This window comes from Auxenochlorella protothecoides (genome assembly GCF_000733215.1).
Source record: "Auxenochlorella protothecoides strain 0710 unplaced genomic scaffold scaffold36, whole genome shotgun sequence".
NCBI classification, from domain to species: domain Eukaryota; kingdom Viridiplantae; phylum Chlorophyta; class Trebouxiophyceae; order Chlorellales; family Chlorellaceae; genus Auxenochlorella; species Auxenochlorella protothecoides.
In genome coordinates this window covers 273,912-286,759 of record NW_011934143.1, presented here as the reverse complement: position 1 = coordinate 286,759, position 12,848 = coordinate 273,912, and the positions used below count along the sequence as shown (strand labels likewise).

Below are 12,848 nucleotides of genomic sequence, written 5' to 3'. Positions count from 1 at the left end.
GTGCAGCTCTGGCAGCGACGCTTACCTGGAGCAGGCGTTCCAGCTGCGGGGTCCGGACGCCGCAGCATCGCCGGCCTCCTCCGCAGCGACTGGCACCGGGTCCCTGGTCAGCACCCTCTGGCGTGCCACAAGGCTCCGCGGCAGCGGGAGTGAGTCCGTGGGGATGGCCTGGACCATGCAGTGCTTCGTGCACCCTGCAGACCTCTCCACAGAGCGGCCACTTGCAAGTTGGATTTGCACCCATCCCCATCCCCGCAGCCAGCCTCACGCTCCCAACCACTCAAATCAGCTCGATACCCCTCTCCCACCCGCAGGCTCCTCCAGTGACGCAGGCACCGCCCCCTCCTCCCTGGCCATGCAAGTGCACATGGTGGTCGAGTTCTGCGACCACGGCACACTGGAGGCCGCGGTGCAGAGCGGCATCTTCCTGGACCCCGCCCTCGGCCGCCCGCAGATGGTGCGGGATTTGTTTTGGGGTGGGGCCCGGAGGGAGGGGCGAGGGTCATGTCGTGTTGGGATGATGAGCATACCTGGGGCGGTGCCGAGGGTGTGCAACTCGGCCCTGCTTACCAGCCTCCTCAGCAGAGTCAGTTCCCCCCCATTCTCCTCCACGCCCACCTCGACGGCAGGACTGGGTGCTGCAGACGGTGCTGGAGGTGGCTTCAGGGCTGGAGTACCTGCACGCCCCCGGGCGCCGAGTCGTGCACCGCGACCTCTCCGCCGGCAACGTGCTCCTGGCGTCGGCGCGGCGCGGGGGCGGCGACGCCGCGCCGGGTCCCGCCGGCATGCGCCCGGCGAGCACGCGCCCCTTCCGCGCCGTCATCTCCGACTTTGGGCTGAGCATGATGCTGAGTGCCGCGGCCACCCACCGCACCTCCCACATGAAGGGCACCGTGGCGTACATGAGCCCCGAGGTGTTCAGGACCAGCGATGTTACACCGGCCCTGGACATCTACTCCCTTGGCATCATCAGTGAGGGGCTGGTGGAGACAGGGGGGGGAGGGGGAAAGGGGTTTCTGCTTCTGATGTTCCAAGGGGGCATGGGATGTCAGAGGAATGAGCAACCATCGGGGCCAGGCTGTGCAGATGGCTCGCCCCCCTCCAGGCCTGCATGCGTGTGCACCTCTTGGTGCCGACGGAAGTGCGCCGTCCCAGCCACACCTCACCCCACCCCCGCCCTCCCCCACGCAGTGTACTATGTATACATGGGCTCGCTGCCCTACCCAGACAGGAACCCAGGACAGGTGGGGCTGGTGGCAGGGCCCTGGTCGGCGTGGCAGGGCGGCTGCACACGATGGGATGACGAGGCGGAGTCGCCGCCAGGCCCTGGTGAGACTGCCCATTCCCCCGACTGCCTGAACTGCTGACCATGCGCGCCCCCCTCCCGGCCCCAGGTGATTGTGGAGAAGATGCGTGAGGTCGAGTGCGGCGCGGAGGAGCGCTTCGACATCCCGCGTGACTGCCCCGCCTTCTACCGCCAACTGATCCTGGACTGCACCCACCCGCAGCGCCGCGAAAGGTGCGGCGCAGGGAGGCCGGGCCCGGACATGCTTGCAGATGGCATCCAGGCCCCCGACGCGGTGCCAGGCTGCCCAGGGCACCCCGGCAGGGTCTTTGCCCTGCACAAAGGCCGCTGCAGCGCTGCCCAACCAGCCACTCAGCGGTCCACACTGCCCTGACTCGATTCGCAGGCCGAATGCTGGCGAGCTGGTACGGCGCCTGAGCATCCTCCTTGCCTGAGGGCCCTCTGGCTCGACAGCCTGAGGCCCTCTGATCAGCCCTGACATGATATGAGAGGTTGAAGATTGAATCTGCATGCAGAATCTTGCTTTCGTTCAGCGAGCTGTCGCTCCCCATTTAATGAGGTCACCCACTCCCACACGTTTCGAAAACCCCGACACGGGAGGGGAATCGGGGTACGGTGCAGCATGGAGCCTGCCTCTCCCCGCGTCTGGAGCCTGGCGAACGCAACACCAAGCATGCGGTGCGAGGTCAGAAACATGAAGAGAAATGTGTGGTTCATGCGATCACTCCCCCCTCCATGCTGTCGATAATGGAGCAGGGGCCCCGGTGACACCACCCACCCGTTGTAGCTAGCCGGGCGCACCGGCCACCTTGCACCGGCGCTGGATGAGGAGTCATGTCTGACGATGGGATAGGGAAGGATGATGGGACATCCTCCTGGTGAGAGGCGCGATGGTGGGCGTGCACAGGGTCTCGGCACCCTTGGCTGCCACTGCACTCGTCCCGACAACGCCACCCCCCACCCCCCCGGGCCCCAGGATCCTGCGCCGGAAGCCGGCCTCACACGGGCCCCCTCAACCCCTTTCTGCCGCCGATGCACGCCGGGCCGCACGACTCGAGGCGGAGGGCGACAATCGGCCTCGCGTCGTGGCCTACTCCGACTCTGACTCGGACGTGGAGAGCCACATACGGCGCGTCAAGGACCACCTCCTGGGCGGGGAGGAGGCCCCTCCCGAGGAGGATCCTGCAGACGGAATGCTAGCTGGCTCCTCCACGGCCATGGAGCGTGGCACGTCCACGGCGGCAGCCCCCTCCTCAGCCGCCTCGGCCCTGGCGGCCTCGGCGGCCGGCGGTGGGGGGCGCGGCATGCCCCCCGCCACCAGGCACCTGCTCCCCTCGGATACCCTGCACCCGGGGCTGCTGGCCCTGGTCACGGGGCTGGCGGTGCTGCACCGCCTGAACCCCGGCCTGGGCGAAATTGTGGAGGCGACGGCCGTCGCAGTCCCCCTGAGCATCCGCCTCCTCGGTCCCAAGGCAGGGCGGAGGGATGGCTGTGTCGGGGCAGGGGAGGGGAGGGGATTACGTGCACGAGCCTGTGGCGGGGCATCGCAGCGCCCTTGGCGGCGCACCCACCTGCCTGGGCCCTGATTCCCAGGCCTGTCCGCCCATGTTCATGCGCCAGGTCGATGCCGAGGACCGCCCACACCCACGAACGCCCATGCATGCACCGCAGGACCCCGCCGCGGCCCCCCTGGGGCTCCCCCTGCGCCACATGAGGCATGCGCTGCACGCTGTGGGCGTGGTGTGGACGCTGCGCTTTGCACGCCGGGCCCTGCGCGCCACGCGAGAGGCCCGCCTGCACCGGCGGCTCAGGGCCAGTGCCAGCGGTGAGCGCAGAGTCAGTGGGTTGCCGTGTGTCCAGTTTGAGGGCGGGGGGGGGAGACGAGCATGGAGGGGCTCGGAAAAGGGGGTTGTGGCCTGACCCGGAAGCCACCGGACCCTGCGGGCCATCTACGACGCCCAGCAGGCCACCCACGACTGGTGACTTTCCCCAGCACGTTGCCGCCCGGCTCCAATCCCCCACCCGCCCCCTCTTCCTCCCACCGCAGTCCAAGCGCTGGAGAGGCCCGCCACCCCGCGGCGAGGCGTGTCGCCCGAGAGCCCCGGCGATGACGCGCCCCACGACGAGGAGTGGGTGGTGTCTCTGCGGCACGAGGCACGGGAAATGCGGCGCATGCTGGCCGAGAACGATGTGGACCTGGCGGGGACGCGGTTCGAGGCCAGCGACGCAGAGCTGCTGCGCTACGCGGCCGCCTGCGGCCTGCGCGAGGTGAGGGCCGGGAGAGGGGACATGGATTCTTTGCATGGGGGCCACGGAGGGGCACGGGAGCTGTGCAGCCCCTGCTGTCCCTGCTCCCCAGCATGTGAGCTGCCTTGTTGGGAAGGATGTATTCAGCGGAGCCCACGGTCTCCTGTCATTCCGGGTGGCAGCTGCATGACCCTGCACAGTCAAGACTGCCGCCTGATGGATCTGTGACGGGGTCACACGGGTCGTACTCGAGCTGCCTGGGGCCCTCTGGCCTCCCCTCAACCCAAGAATGTGAATGCCTCAGGCCGCCGTCGCGACACGGCCCTGTGCAAAGCCTCCACTGCCAACCTCGCCCTCTTCCCCCCTCCCCCTTTCAATACGCAGGCGCAGCCCGCGGCCCTGCGCGCCCGGGCGGTGGACGCGGCGGTGGGTCGGGTGGTGAAGACCCTGGACTGGCAGGCGCGCCAGCGCTTCACCCCCCTGCCCCGCCTGCGACGCTGGAAGCGGCTGGTGGACTGGCAGGGCGCCGACGGCGGCGAGCGGCCCATCCTCCTCGTCCGGGCGGGGCGCGCGCTGCAGCTGCTGCGCCCGCGCCGCCACGCCGAGTTCTGCGATGTCGTGCTGAGCCGCGTGGCGGACGGCGCAGGCGGGGTGCTGGCTCGCGCCGACCGGGTGTCGGTGGTCGTGGACTGCCGCGGCGCGCGCGGGCTGCGGGCCGCCTGGTGCCTCCCCTTGGTCAAGAACCTGGCCACCCAGCTGCACCAGCACTTTCCTGTGAGCCGGTGTTGTATTTTTGGGGGGAAGGGGAAGGGCATCACGAGGGGGAATGGGTTGGGAAGGGAGGGTGGTGAGGTAAGGATGCAAAGTCCAAGTGTGTGCAAACAGGATCGGAGGCTGCGATGCCCAGGAGGGGCCAGACCACGGACCCCTTGGCCCTGCACCGCGATTCAAGAATGAGCGGCATCGACTTCAGGGATTGCCCTTCAAAACCTCCACCACTTCATACCCCCGCTGCTCTACACTTTCGCCACTCCCAATATCCCAGGAACGACTGCACCGCCTGTTCCTGCTGGAGGTGCCACTGCTGGCACGGTGGGGTCTGCGCGGGTTAATTGCGGGCCTGCCTCCCGCCACGCGGGCAAGGGTGCGCCAGGTCAGCATAGACAACCCTGCCATGCCGGTGACGGTGGCCTACCTGAGCAAGAGGTGCGGTGGAAGGGAGAGGGGAGGTGGCGCAGGTGGCTGGGGCGTTCGTGCAGGGAGGGGAAAGGGGTTATTACCGTGTAGATCCATGGGCTGGGTCAGGGTCCGCAATGCAGTGTTGTATCGACGCCGAGTGCAGCGTCGCCCCCAGGTGGGAGGGGCCTCTTGTTCCGTACCTTTCCTGTACACACAAGGTCCTCTCCCATCTCCAATCCCCTCCCAGGCGGTCGGACGTGCGGGAGCTGGGCATGCGACGCAGCAGCAGCGACCTGAACCTCCCCCCGCCCACCACGCCCAGCGCCGGCGGCACGCCCCTGGCCTCCCCCACCTCCCTCGCCCTCGACTTCCAGCGCACTGACAGCGAGCGGGAGCGGGAGCGCGCGCGCGGTGAGGGCGGGGAGACCTCCGACGAATACCTCACGCCCGACGCCTCCATGGTCGAGGTGTTTGCCTCGCCGCCAGACGGGCCGGGCAGCGCCCTGCTGACAAACGGGCCCCGGCCGGAGCCCAGCGCCCTGGCCGTCGCGCGCGCGGCCGCGGCCTGCACCCCGCCTCAGGTCTGGCGCGGGCTGGGCGGCATGCTGCAGGCGCTGGCGGGCCCCGGCAGGGGCCGGGCGACGGGCGGGCGGCGGGCCGCGCCCTTTGACCCGGGGCGCCGCTCGCCGCTGAGCCGCTCGGCGGGCCCCTGCGACGGCTTCGAGGCGGGCCAGGGCGGCGGCGGGGAGGCCAGCTGTAGCGACGGGGAGGACGATGCACTCGGTGGCGGTGAGGCGACGGTCGGCGCTGCAGGCCCTGGGCAGCTGCTGGAGGTGCGGGGGGGCCTTGCCCCCTTGCCGCGACGCGGGGGTGCTGCGGCGCGGCGCCTCGCGCTGAGCCCCCGGCCCGGCCCCGACTCCGGCGGCGCGCCGCCGGAGCCGGGGCCGAGGGCGATCCTGACGCGGGTGAGCGCGGACGCCGGCACGCCGCCGCGGTCGGTGTTGCGCCGCATCGGCAGCGACCCGGGCTTGCTCAGGCGCCAGCGTGGCGGGGCCGAGGGCGCCGAGGGCAGGCTCGACTCCTACCCCCTGCGCCTTATCTCCTCGGGTGAGCGGGGTGGCGGTGGGGAAATGGTGATGTGGGGGTCTGGGGCCTGATCAGAGGGAATCAGGAATGCCACGTGCCAGAGCCTGCAGCATCAGAATGCGGTGCGGCTCCCCGGTTGCTTGTGCCGGCTCACCTCCCCTCATCTACCGATTCGAACATTCTGCCGCCTGCACGCCCCGCGCAGTGTCCTGGGCGGAGGAGCTGGAGCATGTGCGGGAGGTGATGGGCCTGCCGGCGAGCGAGGCGGGGGAGACCGCAGGCGCGCAGCAAGCCGGGCAGCGGCAGGTCACCTCCTTCCTCCTCCTCACACTGGTGGCCTCCTTCCTGCAGCGAGTGCTGGCGCCTGCCTGAGGGGGAGCCTGCGTGCCCCTTGCCGTGCCCGAGTGTGATGAGAGAAGAGCTGACGATCGATAATGGACGCGATTGAGGGGTGGCTTGCATGCTGATACAGGAACGCGGCAGGGTGGAAAGCGGGGGACGACTCGACACTGTTTTCAACTCGCTGGCCATGGGGCAGTCGAGATCACTTCCTCTGTCCCTCGACAGTGTGCGGGGGATTACGCTCCGGCCTCCCAGTCAGCCTTTCCCATTCACCAAACCCTCGCACACAATGGCGGATCAAGAGGGCGGCGGCACGGCCAAGTCCGGCTGGTCGCTGGGCGGCCTGCTCAACTATGCCACCCAGACTGTCAACAGGTGTGTGTGCGGGTTGCTCCTCGGTCCACAAAGGCTGCCGGTTGTGTCATGCCGATCCTAGCTTGTTCGTCTGGGTGACGAGGAGGCTGCTTGCCCCTGCGGAGGTGTCTGAGCCCCCTGAGAGTCCGCTACCTCTGACCTCCCGGCCCACAAGCGCTCTCGCCATCTACCCCTTCTGCACAGCGTGATGGGCTACGACGAGCTCTCTGTGGTTGATCCCAACAGCCAGTCGGCCGGCTCTGGCAAGGACGTGCATGCCACCACCAAACTGGAGGAGGTAGGATGAAGGCGGTCAAGAGCAGGGTTGGGGGATTGGGGCTATTTGCATTGGCAGGGGCATGGCCTGCAGAGATCTATCCAGGCCGGTGTGAGTGAGGTGTATGCTCACGATCTGCGGCATGCCCATGACCCCACTGCGACGCATCCCCTGTCCGGGAGTGCATGCCAGCAAGCACTCCCCTCGCAGGAGGGGCGCTCTGACTGCGCCGGCCCCTTCAGCCTCCACCCTGCGCTGCACCGCCTCACAGGACCGCAAGCAAGCCTTTAAGTCGTACAAGGACTACCTGGGGAAGGACATCACCAGCCTGGTCATCCTGCCGGTCTGGATCATGCAGCCCTTCACCATGCTCCAGAACATGGCCGAGATCATGGAGTACACCGAGGCCCTTGACAAGGCAGCCGTCACCGAGGACCCCTACGAGAGGTGTGCCTGGGTGTGCAGGGAAGATATGCCTCATCCTAGACTTTGCAAGCGTGACGTTGCACCAACGTACGATACGCCAGCACTGTAACCCCCACCCCCCATCCCCCAAAGGCTGGCCTGGGTGGTGGGCTACACCATGGGTCCCTTCGGAGCCATCGAGCGCCCCTGGAAGCCCTTCAACCCCATCCTGGGCGAGACCTTTGAGTACCACAAGCCCAGCACCGGGATCAAGTACCTTGTGGAGCAGGTGTGTAGGATGCTCTGGTCAGAGTGGGAGTCGGGGGTTTCCTCAGCACCCCAGCATGCCAGCGGCCCCAGCGCCCTTTACGTGCATCGCTGACCTATCAGCGCCCTCATGTTTAAACACATACCCAGTTTCTCTCGACGAATCTCACCCCTGCTCGCCTGCCGCCAGGTGTCGCACCATCCCCCCATCGGTGCTGGCCACGCGGAGTCCCCCCTCTGGACCTACGACCTGGTCTCCGCCCCCAAGACCAAGTTCCTGGGCAACTCGGTGGAGGTCTACCCCATCGGCCGCACCCGCATCCGGCTGAAGACCACCGACGAGGTCTTCTCGTTGGTGCCCCCCACCTCCAAGGCCAACAATGTCATCCTGGGGTCCACCTGGGTCGACACCTACGGCGACTACAAGCTGCTCAACGTGACCACCGGCGCCAGGGCGCACATGGTCTACAAGGAGTGCGGCTGGTTTGGGTCGGGGCGATACGAGGCGAGTGCAGTGGATGGCTGGGGACGGGTACTGGTTGTCTAGTGGATCCTGGGGCTCAGCCTGTGCTACCTTGATACAAGGGGTAGGAGAGAACAATGGAGCCACAAGCAGATGTCTGCACAGGTCCCTGGGGTTCGCCACGCCTGCGTGGACAGGGTGGGCTCTGATGATTGCACTCGCCGGCCAGCGAGTCGGAAGCCACAGGCAAATTTGTGCTGTCCGTCTCAGGATCCCAGCACCGTGCTGTCTCCCACACACATAGTGTCACCCCCTACCCAACTGGCCTAACCCCCCATGACACAGATCGACGGCTACATTTACCGAGAGGACGGCACCAAAGCCTACATCCTGGAGGGGAAGTGGAACGAGTACCTGGATGCGGCCCGCTGCGACGAGGCGGGGGAGATGCTGCCCGACGCTGAGATCCTTCACCTCTGGAAGGTGGGGGCCCAAAGGGGTGCGGGAAGGCAGATTGTGCGTGCTTTGGAAGCCCGCTGCTTGGCAGTCGGGTGGCGAGAAGCGATGGCGGGTCGAAACCTTGGTACCAGCCGGTCCCACGGCCTTGGGGGCGCAGGCCATTCAAATCTGCAACGAGGCCACCCCGCCGCTCCTCAACCCCCAAATCACACTTGCCCCCTCCCCTGGGTCCTGCCAATCTCCAGTGCAAGGACAAGCCCGAGAACGACCCCTACGCCTTCACTCACTTTGCACATGAGCTGAATTCGGCCAACGGCCTGTCCCCCTTGCCCTCGGATTCCCGCAGACGGTGGGTGATGGGGTTGCTTTTTGTGGACAGGCGTGGTTCAGGGCCATGCGGAAGGGCCGTCGTGGTGGCGTCGGTCCAGGCCGTCGGTGCTTGCACAGACTTGTGCATGTGTCCCCATCGCTCCACCCACTCAACGTGCTTCCTTTGGCAGCCTGCCGTGTCCTCTACGAGCCACTCGAGTCTGCTGTGTGCCACATGCCACGCCACCCCCGCCTTCCCTGTGCCCATTCCAATGCCTGCCAAGGCTGACCCCTTTTTACACCCCCGCTTGATTGCCACACCAACATCACCTCCCATCCCCCGCCTCGCAGTCCCGACCGCGCGCTGCTGGAGGCGGGGCAGTCCTCGGAGGCAGCGGTGGCCAAGTACAACCTGGAGGAGATGCAGAGGAAGGAGCGGCGCGAGCGCGAGGAGCGCGGCGAGGTCTGGGCGCCGCGCTGGTTCCGGCCGCTGGGGCCGGACGCCGAGGTGCTGCAGGATGAGTACGACAACGAGCAGTGCGCGCAGTACGAGTTCACGGGGGACCTTGCCGCGCTGGAGGGGCCCAGGACGCCGGAGGAGGTGCCGGAAGGTGGGCCCGGGTGGTGGGGTTGAGTCGGGGAGGGGGTGGGGCAGCAGGCTCCTAGGGGAGGGTGGGGGCCTGGACCATGTGGCACCATGGGGTATGGGGGGTGGGCACTCCGCTTCGACACCTCATCGTGCACCTTTCTTCCCCTCCAAACCCGCCCAGCCCATGCCCCCTTCCGACGCACACACACAGACTCTGTCTGCGGCAAGGGGTTCGTGCCCTGGACCTACCCCGAGATCCACGACAACCTGGGCAAGGAGGCGGAGCGGCAGTGATGCTGGATGGCAGGGTGTGCCAGGCCCATTCTCGGTCCACCCCTTGGGTCCATTCTTGGCCCTCCCCTCCAGTCACCCCCAGTGGCTTGGCGCACCTTGCAAAATCTGTAACATTGTATGCATCCAACATGGGCATGGCTGAGGAGGTAGCAAGGGCTTCAAGGGGGGCACGTCTCATATACATGTGGGGAACAGTTTGGTACAGGCCGGATGATGTCTCAACCGGGGTCCCTGAATGACTATGGACAGAAGATAATGGATCCTTCCTGGCCTGAAACTCCTGGGTTGTTATTGCTGGCTCTCTCTCTCAGTAACATGTGCTCGCAGGGCATCCAGATTCTCCCAGTGGCCCAGGTGGTCGTCCCATGCTATGTTGTGCTTGCCCTCCGACATGGGGTGCAATGCCATGGCCCTCAGGAATGCGGCATCCGCAAGGGCCGCCAATCGCCGAGCTTCGGATCGATTGGGGATTAGACCGGGGTGGGTGCGGGCCAGGGAGGGATTCTTGGGAACCTGGGGGCCCTGGCTCAGGTTCGCGGTGGGTCGCGCTCTGCAGTTAAGTCTGGCCTGGATCGTCATGCTGTCTCACTCACTCTTTCGTCTCTCAAGAAGGGGGGAGGCCTGAGTATTTCAAGGCATCAACTTTAATGGCGCACAACACTGTTCAAATCAGCCGGGCGTGCGTGTAATGACGCCTGGCGCGTGTGACAGTGATCCGAAAGTGTCGGAGATCAGAAGCTCACGTGGGTTCCGCCATCCCACCAGCTTCACTTTGAAAACTTCTGAGCCCTCGCGGTCTGCCTCTCCCTCTTCTCTCGTCGCCGCTTATCTGCCTCGGACTCGAACGATGTCTGCAGGATGGGAGGATGGTATGGAGTGGATTGTGGCCTGGTGTTGCATGCACCTCATTGCTAGTCCCAGCATGTATGGACCCCTCACCGTGTCGGCACGAGGTGCGCTCCAGTAAGGCAGCAGCACATGGATCACAAGCAGGTACGCACAGTACGCAGGCACCTGTCGATCAGAGGGACGGAGATGGGGGAGAATCGTCATGGCAGATGCAGAGAGAGTACGCAGACTGCACCTCATGAGCAGCCGAGCACTTCCAACGTCTATAAATGCAAAGATAGTACATCATCTTACCGCAATAAAGGCCAGCCATGCCCACTTGCTGATCATGCTTCCAAGCTGCACAAAGGCTGTGATGTAGAGCAGGTCATGGTAGTAGGAGAGCACTCCCCCCTGTGCCAGGTCAGCTCCGGCATACACCAGTTCGCCACTTGGGCTGTAGTGGGGTGCTGCGAGTGGGGGGTTGTAGTCCGGCTTGCGGCATGGTCTCGTCAGCTTACCATATAGTACGAAGAGAGGTTCTCAGTACACCTGGTCCAGCCGCTGAACGGCATTCCAACCACAAGTGCCTCACCCAAGGCAGTCGCGATTCCAGGGTAACAAATGGCATAGACCAGGGAGGTGAGGCCCAGGGCTGCGTAGCTGGTCCAGGTGACGGTGCTCCTGCGAAGGAGGAAGCGCACCACCAGCCATGCCACCTGCAGCGACAGGTGGTCAGACCAGAGGTATGGAATCCTCCAAGGACCACGAGGGGGGATCACACCTCTTTTAGAATGGCATGATGGCATCGTCTTACGTTTGCCACAATGACGATGATCTTGAGTTTGCGTATGTGATCGGCATTCTGCTCCAAGCGCTTCTTGTCCCCGGCCTTGGCCATCGCCCGTGAGCAGGTGGGTCTCCCTGGATGTGATACGTTCGATGCACTTGGGAGCTGTCTTTTACAGTGAATGAATGGAGATCATTCACCCGCAGGAGGCTTTGGGACTCGGAGACGCTCGGGAACTCGTTCGTCGCAACAGGGTCGCGCCCGGGCGCCCGCGCGCAGCATACAGGAGAGGAGCAGCGATCCAAGCATACACCTGCACGAGTAAACACTAGACTGCGAGCCTGTGTGAATGCACTTCCTGTGCATATTTCGTCCTTTATTGAAGCCATGGCGGTGTGCCGGCGGGCATCGCAGGGTCTCCTGCGACACCACCTGTGAGTGCGGGCCTGCAGGGTGTCAGCGGCACGACCAGCCCCTCACGACGACCTGGTCGGGCAAGGATCCGTACTGGATTGAATAGTTGTGCACAGTATTGCTCTTGTACTGCCCCACACTGCCCCCCTCCCCCCCTACTCACCACCACAGCAAGACGGCCCTGGACTGCTGGCAGGCATACCGGGCCAACCCCCCCGTCCTGACCCGCGCCACCTCCAGCCTGCCCGGCACCCCCCACCTGACCCCTGCCATCCAGGGCCGGCTGGACGAGATCGCGGCCCGGCACGCCGCGTTGGTGCGCGATTCTCTGGCGCCCTCCTTTTCGCGGCTGCCGCCCCAGGAGATGGCGCGCCTGGCCCGCGACATCGCGGAGCTGGAGCCCGTGGTGGAGGCCGCGGCGCGTCTGGCGCGCCGCCGCGCGGAGCTGGAGGAGGTGGCCGCCATGGCCCGCGACCCGGGCGAGGAGGAGGACCTGCGCGCCGCGGCCGCGGCCGAGCGCGACGAGCTGGCGGCCGCGCTGCCCGCGCTGGAGTCGGCGGTGCTCCTGTCCCTGGTCCCGCCCGACGCCGCCGACGGGCGCGGCGTGGTGCTGGAGGTTCGCGCCGGCACCGGCGGCGACGAGGCCTGCCTCTTCGCCGCCGACCTGTTCGGCATGTACGCCGCGCACGCCGCGGCGCGCGGCTGGCGCTGGGAGGTGCTGGAGCACGCGCGCGGCGAGGCGGGCGGCGTCCGCGCCGCCTCAGCCGCCGTCTCCGCGCCCCCCGGCGCGCCCGGGGTCTACGGCCGCCTGAAGCACGAGTCGGGCGTGCACCGCGTGCAGCGCGTGCCCGCAACCGAGGCCTCGGGCCGCGTGCACACCAGCGCCGCCAGCGTGGCGGTGCTGCCCCAGGCCGCCGCGGTGGAGGTGGACCTGCGCGAGGAGGACCTGCGCGTGGACGTCTTCCGCGCCAGCGGCGCGGGCGGGCAGCACGTCAACACCACCAACAGCGCCGTGCGCGTGACGCACCTGCCCACGGGCTTGGCGGTGGCCATCCAGGACGAGCGCAGCCAGCACAAGAACCGGGCCAAGGCGCTGCAGGTGCTGCGCGCGCGGCTGTACGACAGCCGGCGCCGGGAGGCGGAGCAGGCGCACGCCGCGGACAGGAAGGCCCAGGTCGGGTCGGGGGACCGGTCGGAGCGCATCCGCACCTACAACTTCCAGCAGGCGAGGCGTGAGGG

General features: G+C 66.7%; 4 protein-coding genes across 4 annotated transcripts in view; 3 read left to right on the top strand and 1 right to left on the bottom strand.

Moving 5' to 3' along the window:
• Positions 1 to 6,190, top strand: part of F751_3382 (Mitogen-activated protein kinase kinase kinase 13-A) — a gene marked incomplete at both ends in the record, with an annotated part of 9,463 nt that extends 3,273 nt beyond the window's left edge. Inside the window, 12 exons of the mRNA XM_011397759.1 lie at positions 7 to 149; positions 315 to 457; positions 630 to 972; positions 1,192 to 1,244; positions 1,395 to 1,519; positions 2,283 to 2,799; positions 2,978 to 3,131; positions 3,354 to 3,574; positions 3,938 to 4,225; positions 4,599 to 4,759; positions 4,980 to 5,521; positions 6,024 to 6,190. Coding sequence (XP_011396061.1) covers positions 7 to 149; positions 315 to 457; positions 630 to 972; positions 1,192 to 1,244; positions 1,395 to 1,519; positions 2,283 to 2,799; positions 2,978 to 3,131; positions 3,354 to 3,574; positions 3,938 to 4,225; positions 4,599 to 4,759; positions 4,980 to 5,521; positions 6,024 to 6,190 — 2,857 coding nt within the window. The remainder of the gene's footprint in view (positions 1 to 6; positions 150 to 314; positions 458 to 629; positions 973 to 1,191; positions 1,245 to 1,394; positions 1,520 to 2,282; positions 2,800 to 2,977; positions 3,132 to 3,353; positions 3,575 to 3,937; positions 4,226 to 4,598; positions 4,760 to 4,979; positions 5,522 to 6,023) is intronic.
• Positions 6,191 to 6,449: 259 nt separating this feature from the next.
• F751_3381 (Oxysterol-binding protein-related protein 3B) lies at positions 6,450 to 9,577 on the top strand (the record flags this gene model as incomplete). Its single annotated transcript, XM_011397758.1, has 9 exons — positions 6,450 to 6,535; positions 6,719 to 6,812; positions 7,063 to 7,238; positions 7,350 to 7,485; positions 7,654 to 8,004; positions 8,272 to 8,409; positions 8,631 to 8,734; positions 9,046 to 9,305; positions 9,495 to 9,577. 9 exons carry the CDS (start codon positions 6,450 to 6,452, stop codon positions 9,575 to 9,577), a joined length of 1,428 nt encoding a protein of 475 aa, XP_011396060.1.
• Positions 9,578 to 10,344: 767 nt separating this feature from the next.
• On the bottom strand, positions 10,345 to 11,306 carry F751_3380 (Transmembrane protein 208-like protein; the record flags this gene model as incomplete). Its single annotated transcript, XM_011397757.1, has 5 exons — positions 10,345 to 10,428; positions 10,517 to 10,591; positions 10,721 to 10,875; positions 11,001 to 11,124; positions 11,223 to 11,306. The coding sequence occupies 5 exons, from the start codon at positions 11,304 to 11,306 to the stop codon at positions 10,345 to 10,347; spliced, it is 522 nt and encodes a 173-aa protein (XP_011396059.1).
• Positions 11,307 to 11,582: 276 nt separating this feature from the next.
• Positions 11,583 to 12,848, top strand: part of F751_3379 (Peptide chain release factor 1) — a gene marked incomplete at both ends in the record, with an annotated part of 2,591 nt that continues 1,325 nt past the window's right edge. The window contains 3 exons of the mRNA XM_011397756.1: positions 11,583 to 11,629; positions 11,781 to 12,324; positions 12,430 to 12,783. Coding sequence (XP_011396058.1) covers positions 11,583 to 11,629; positions 11,781 to 12,324; positions 12,430 to 12,783 — 945 coding nt within the window. The remainder of the gene's footprint in view (positions 11,630 to 11,780; positions 12,325 to 12,429; positions 12,784 to 12,848) is intronic.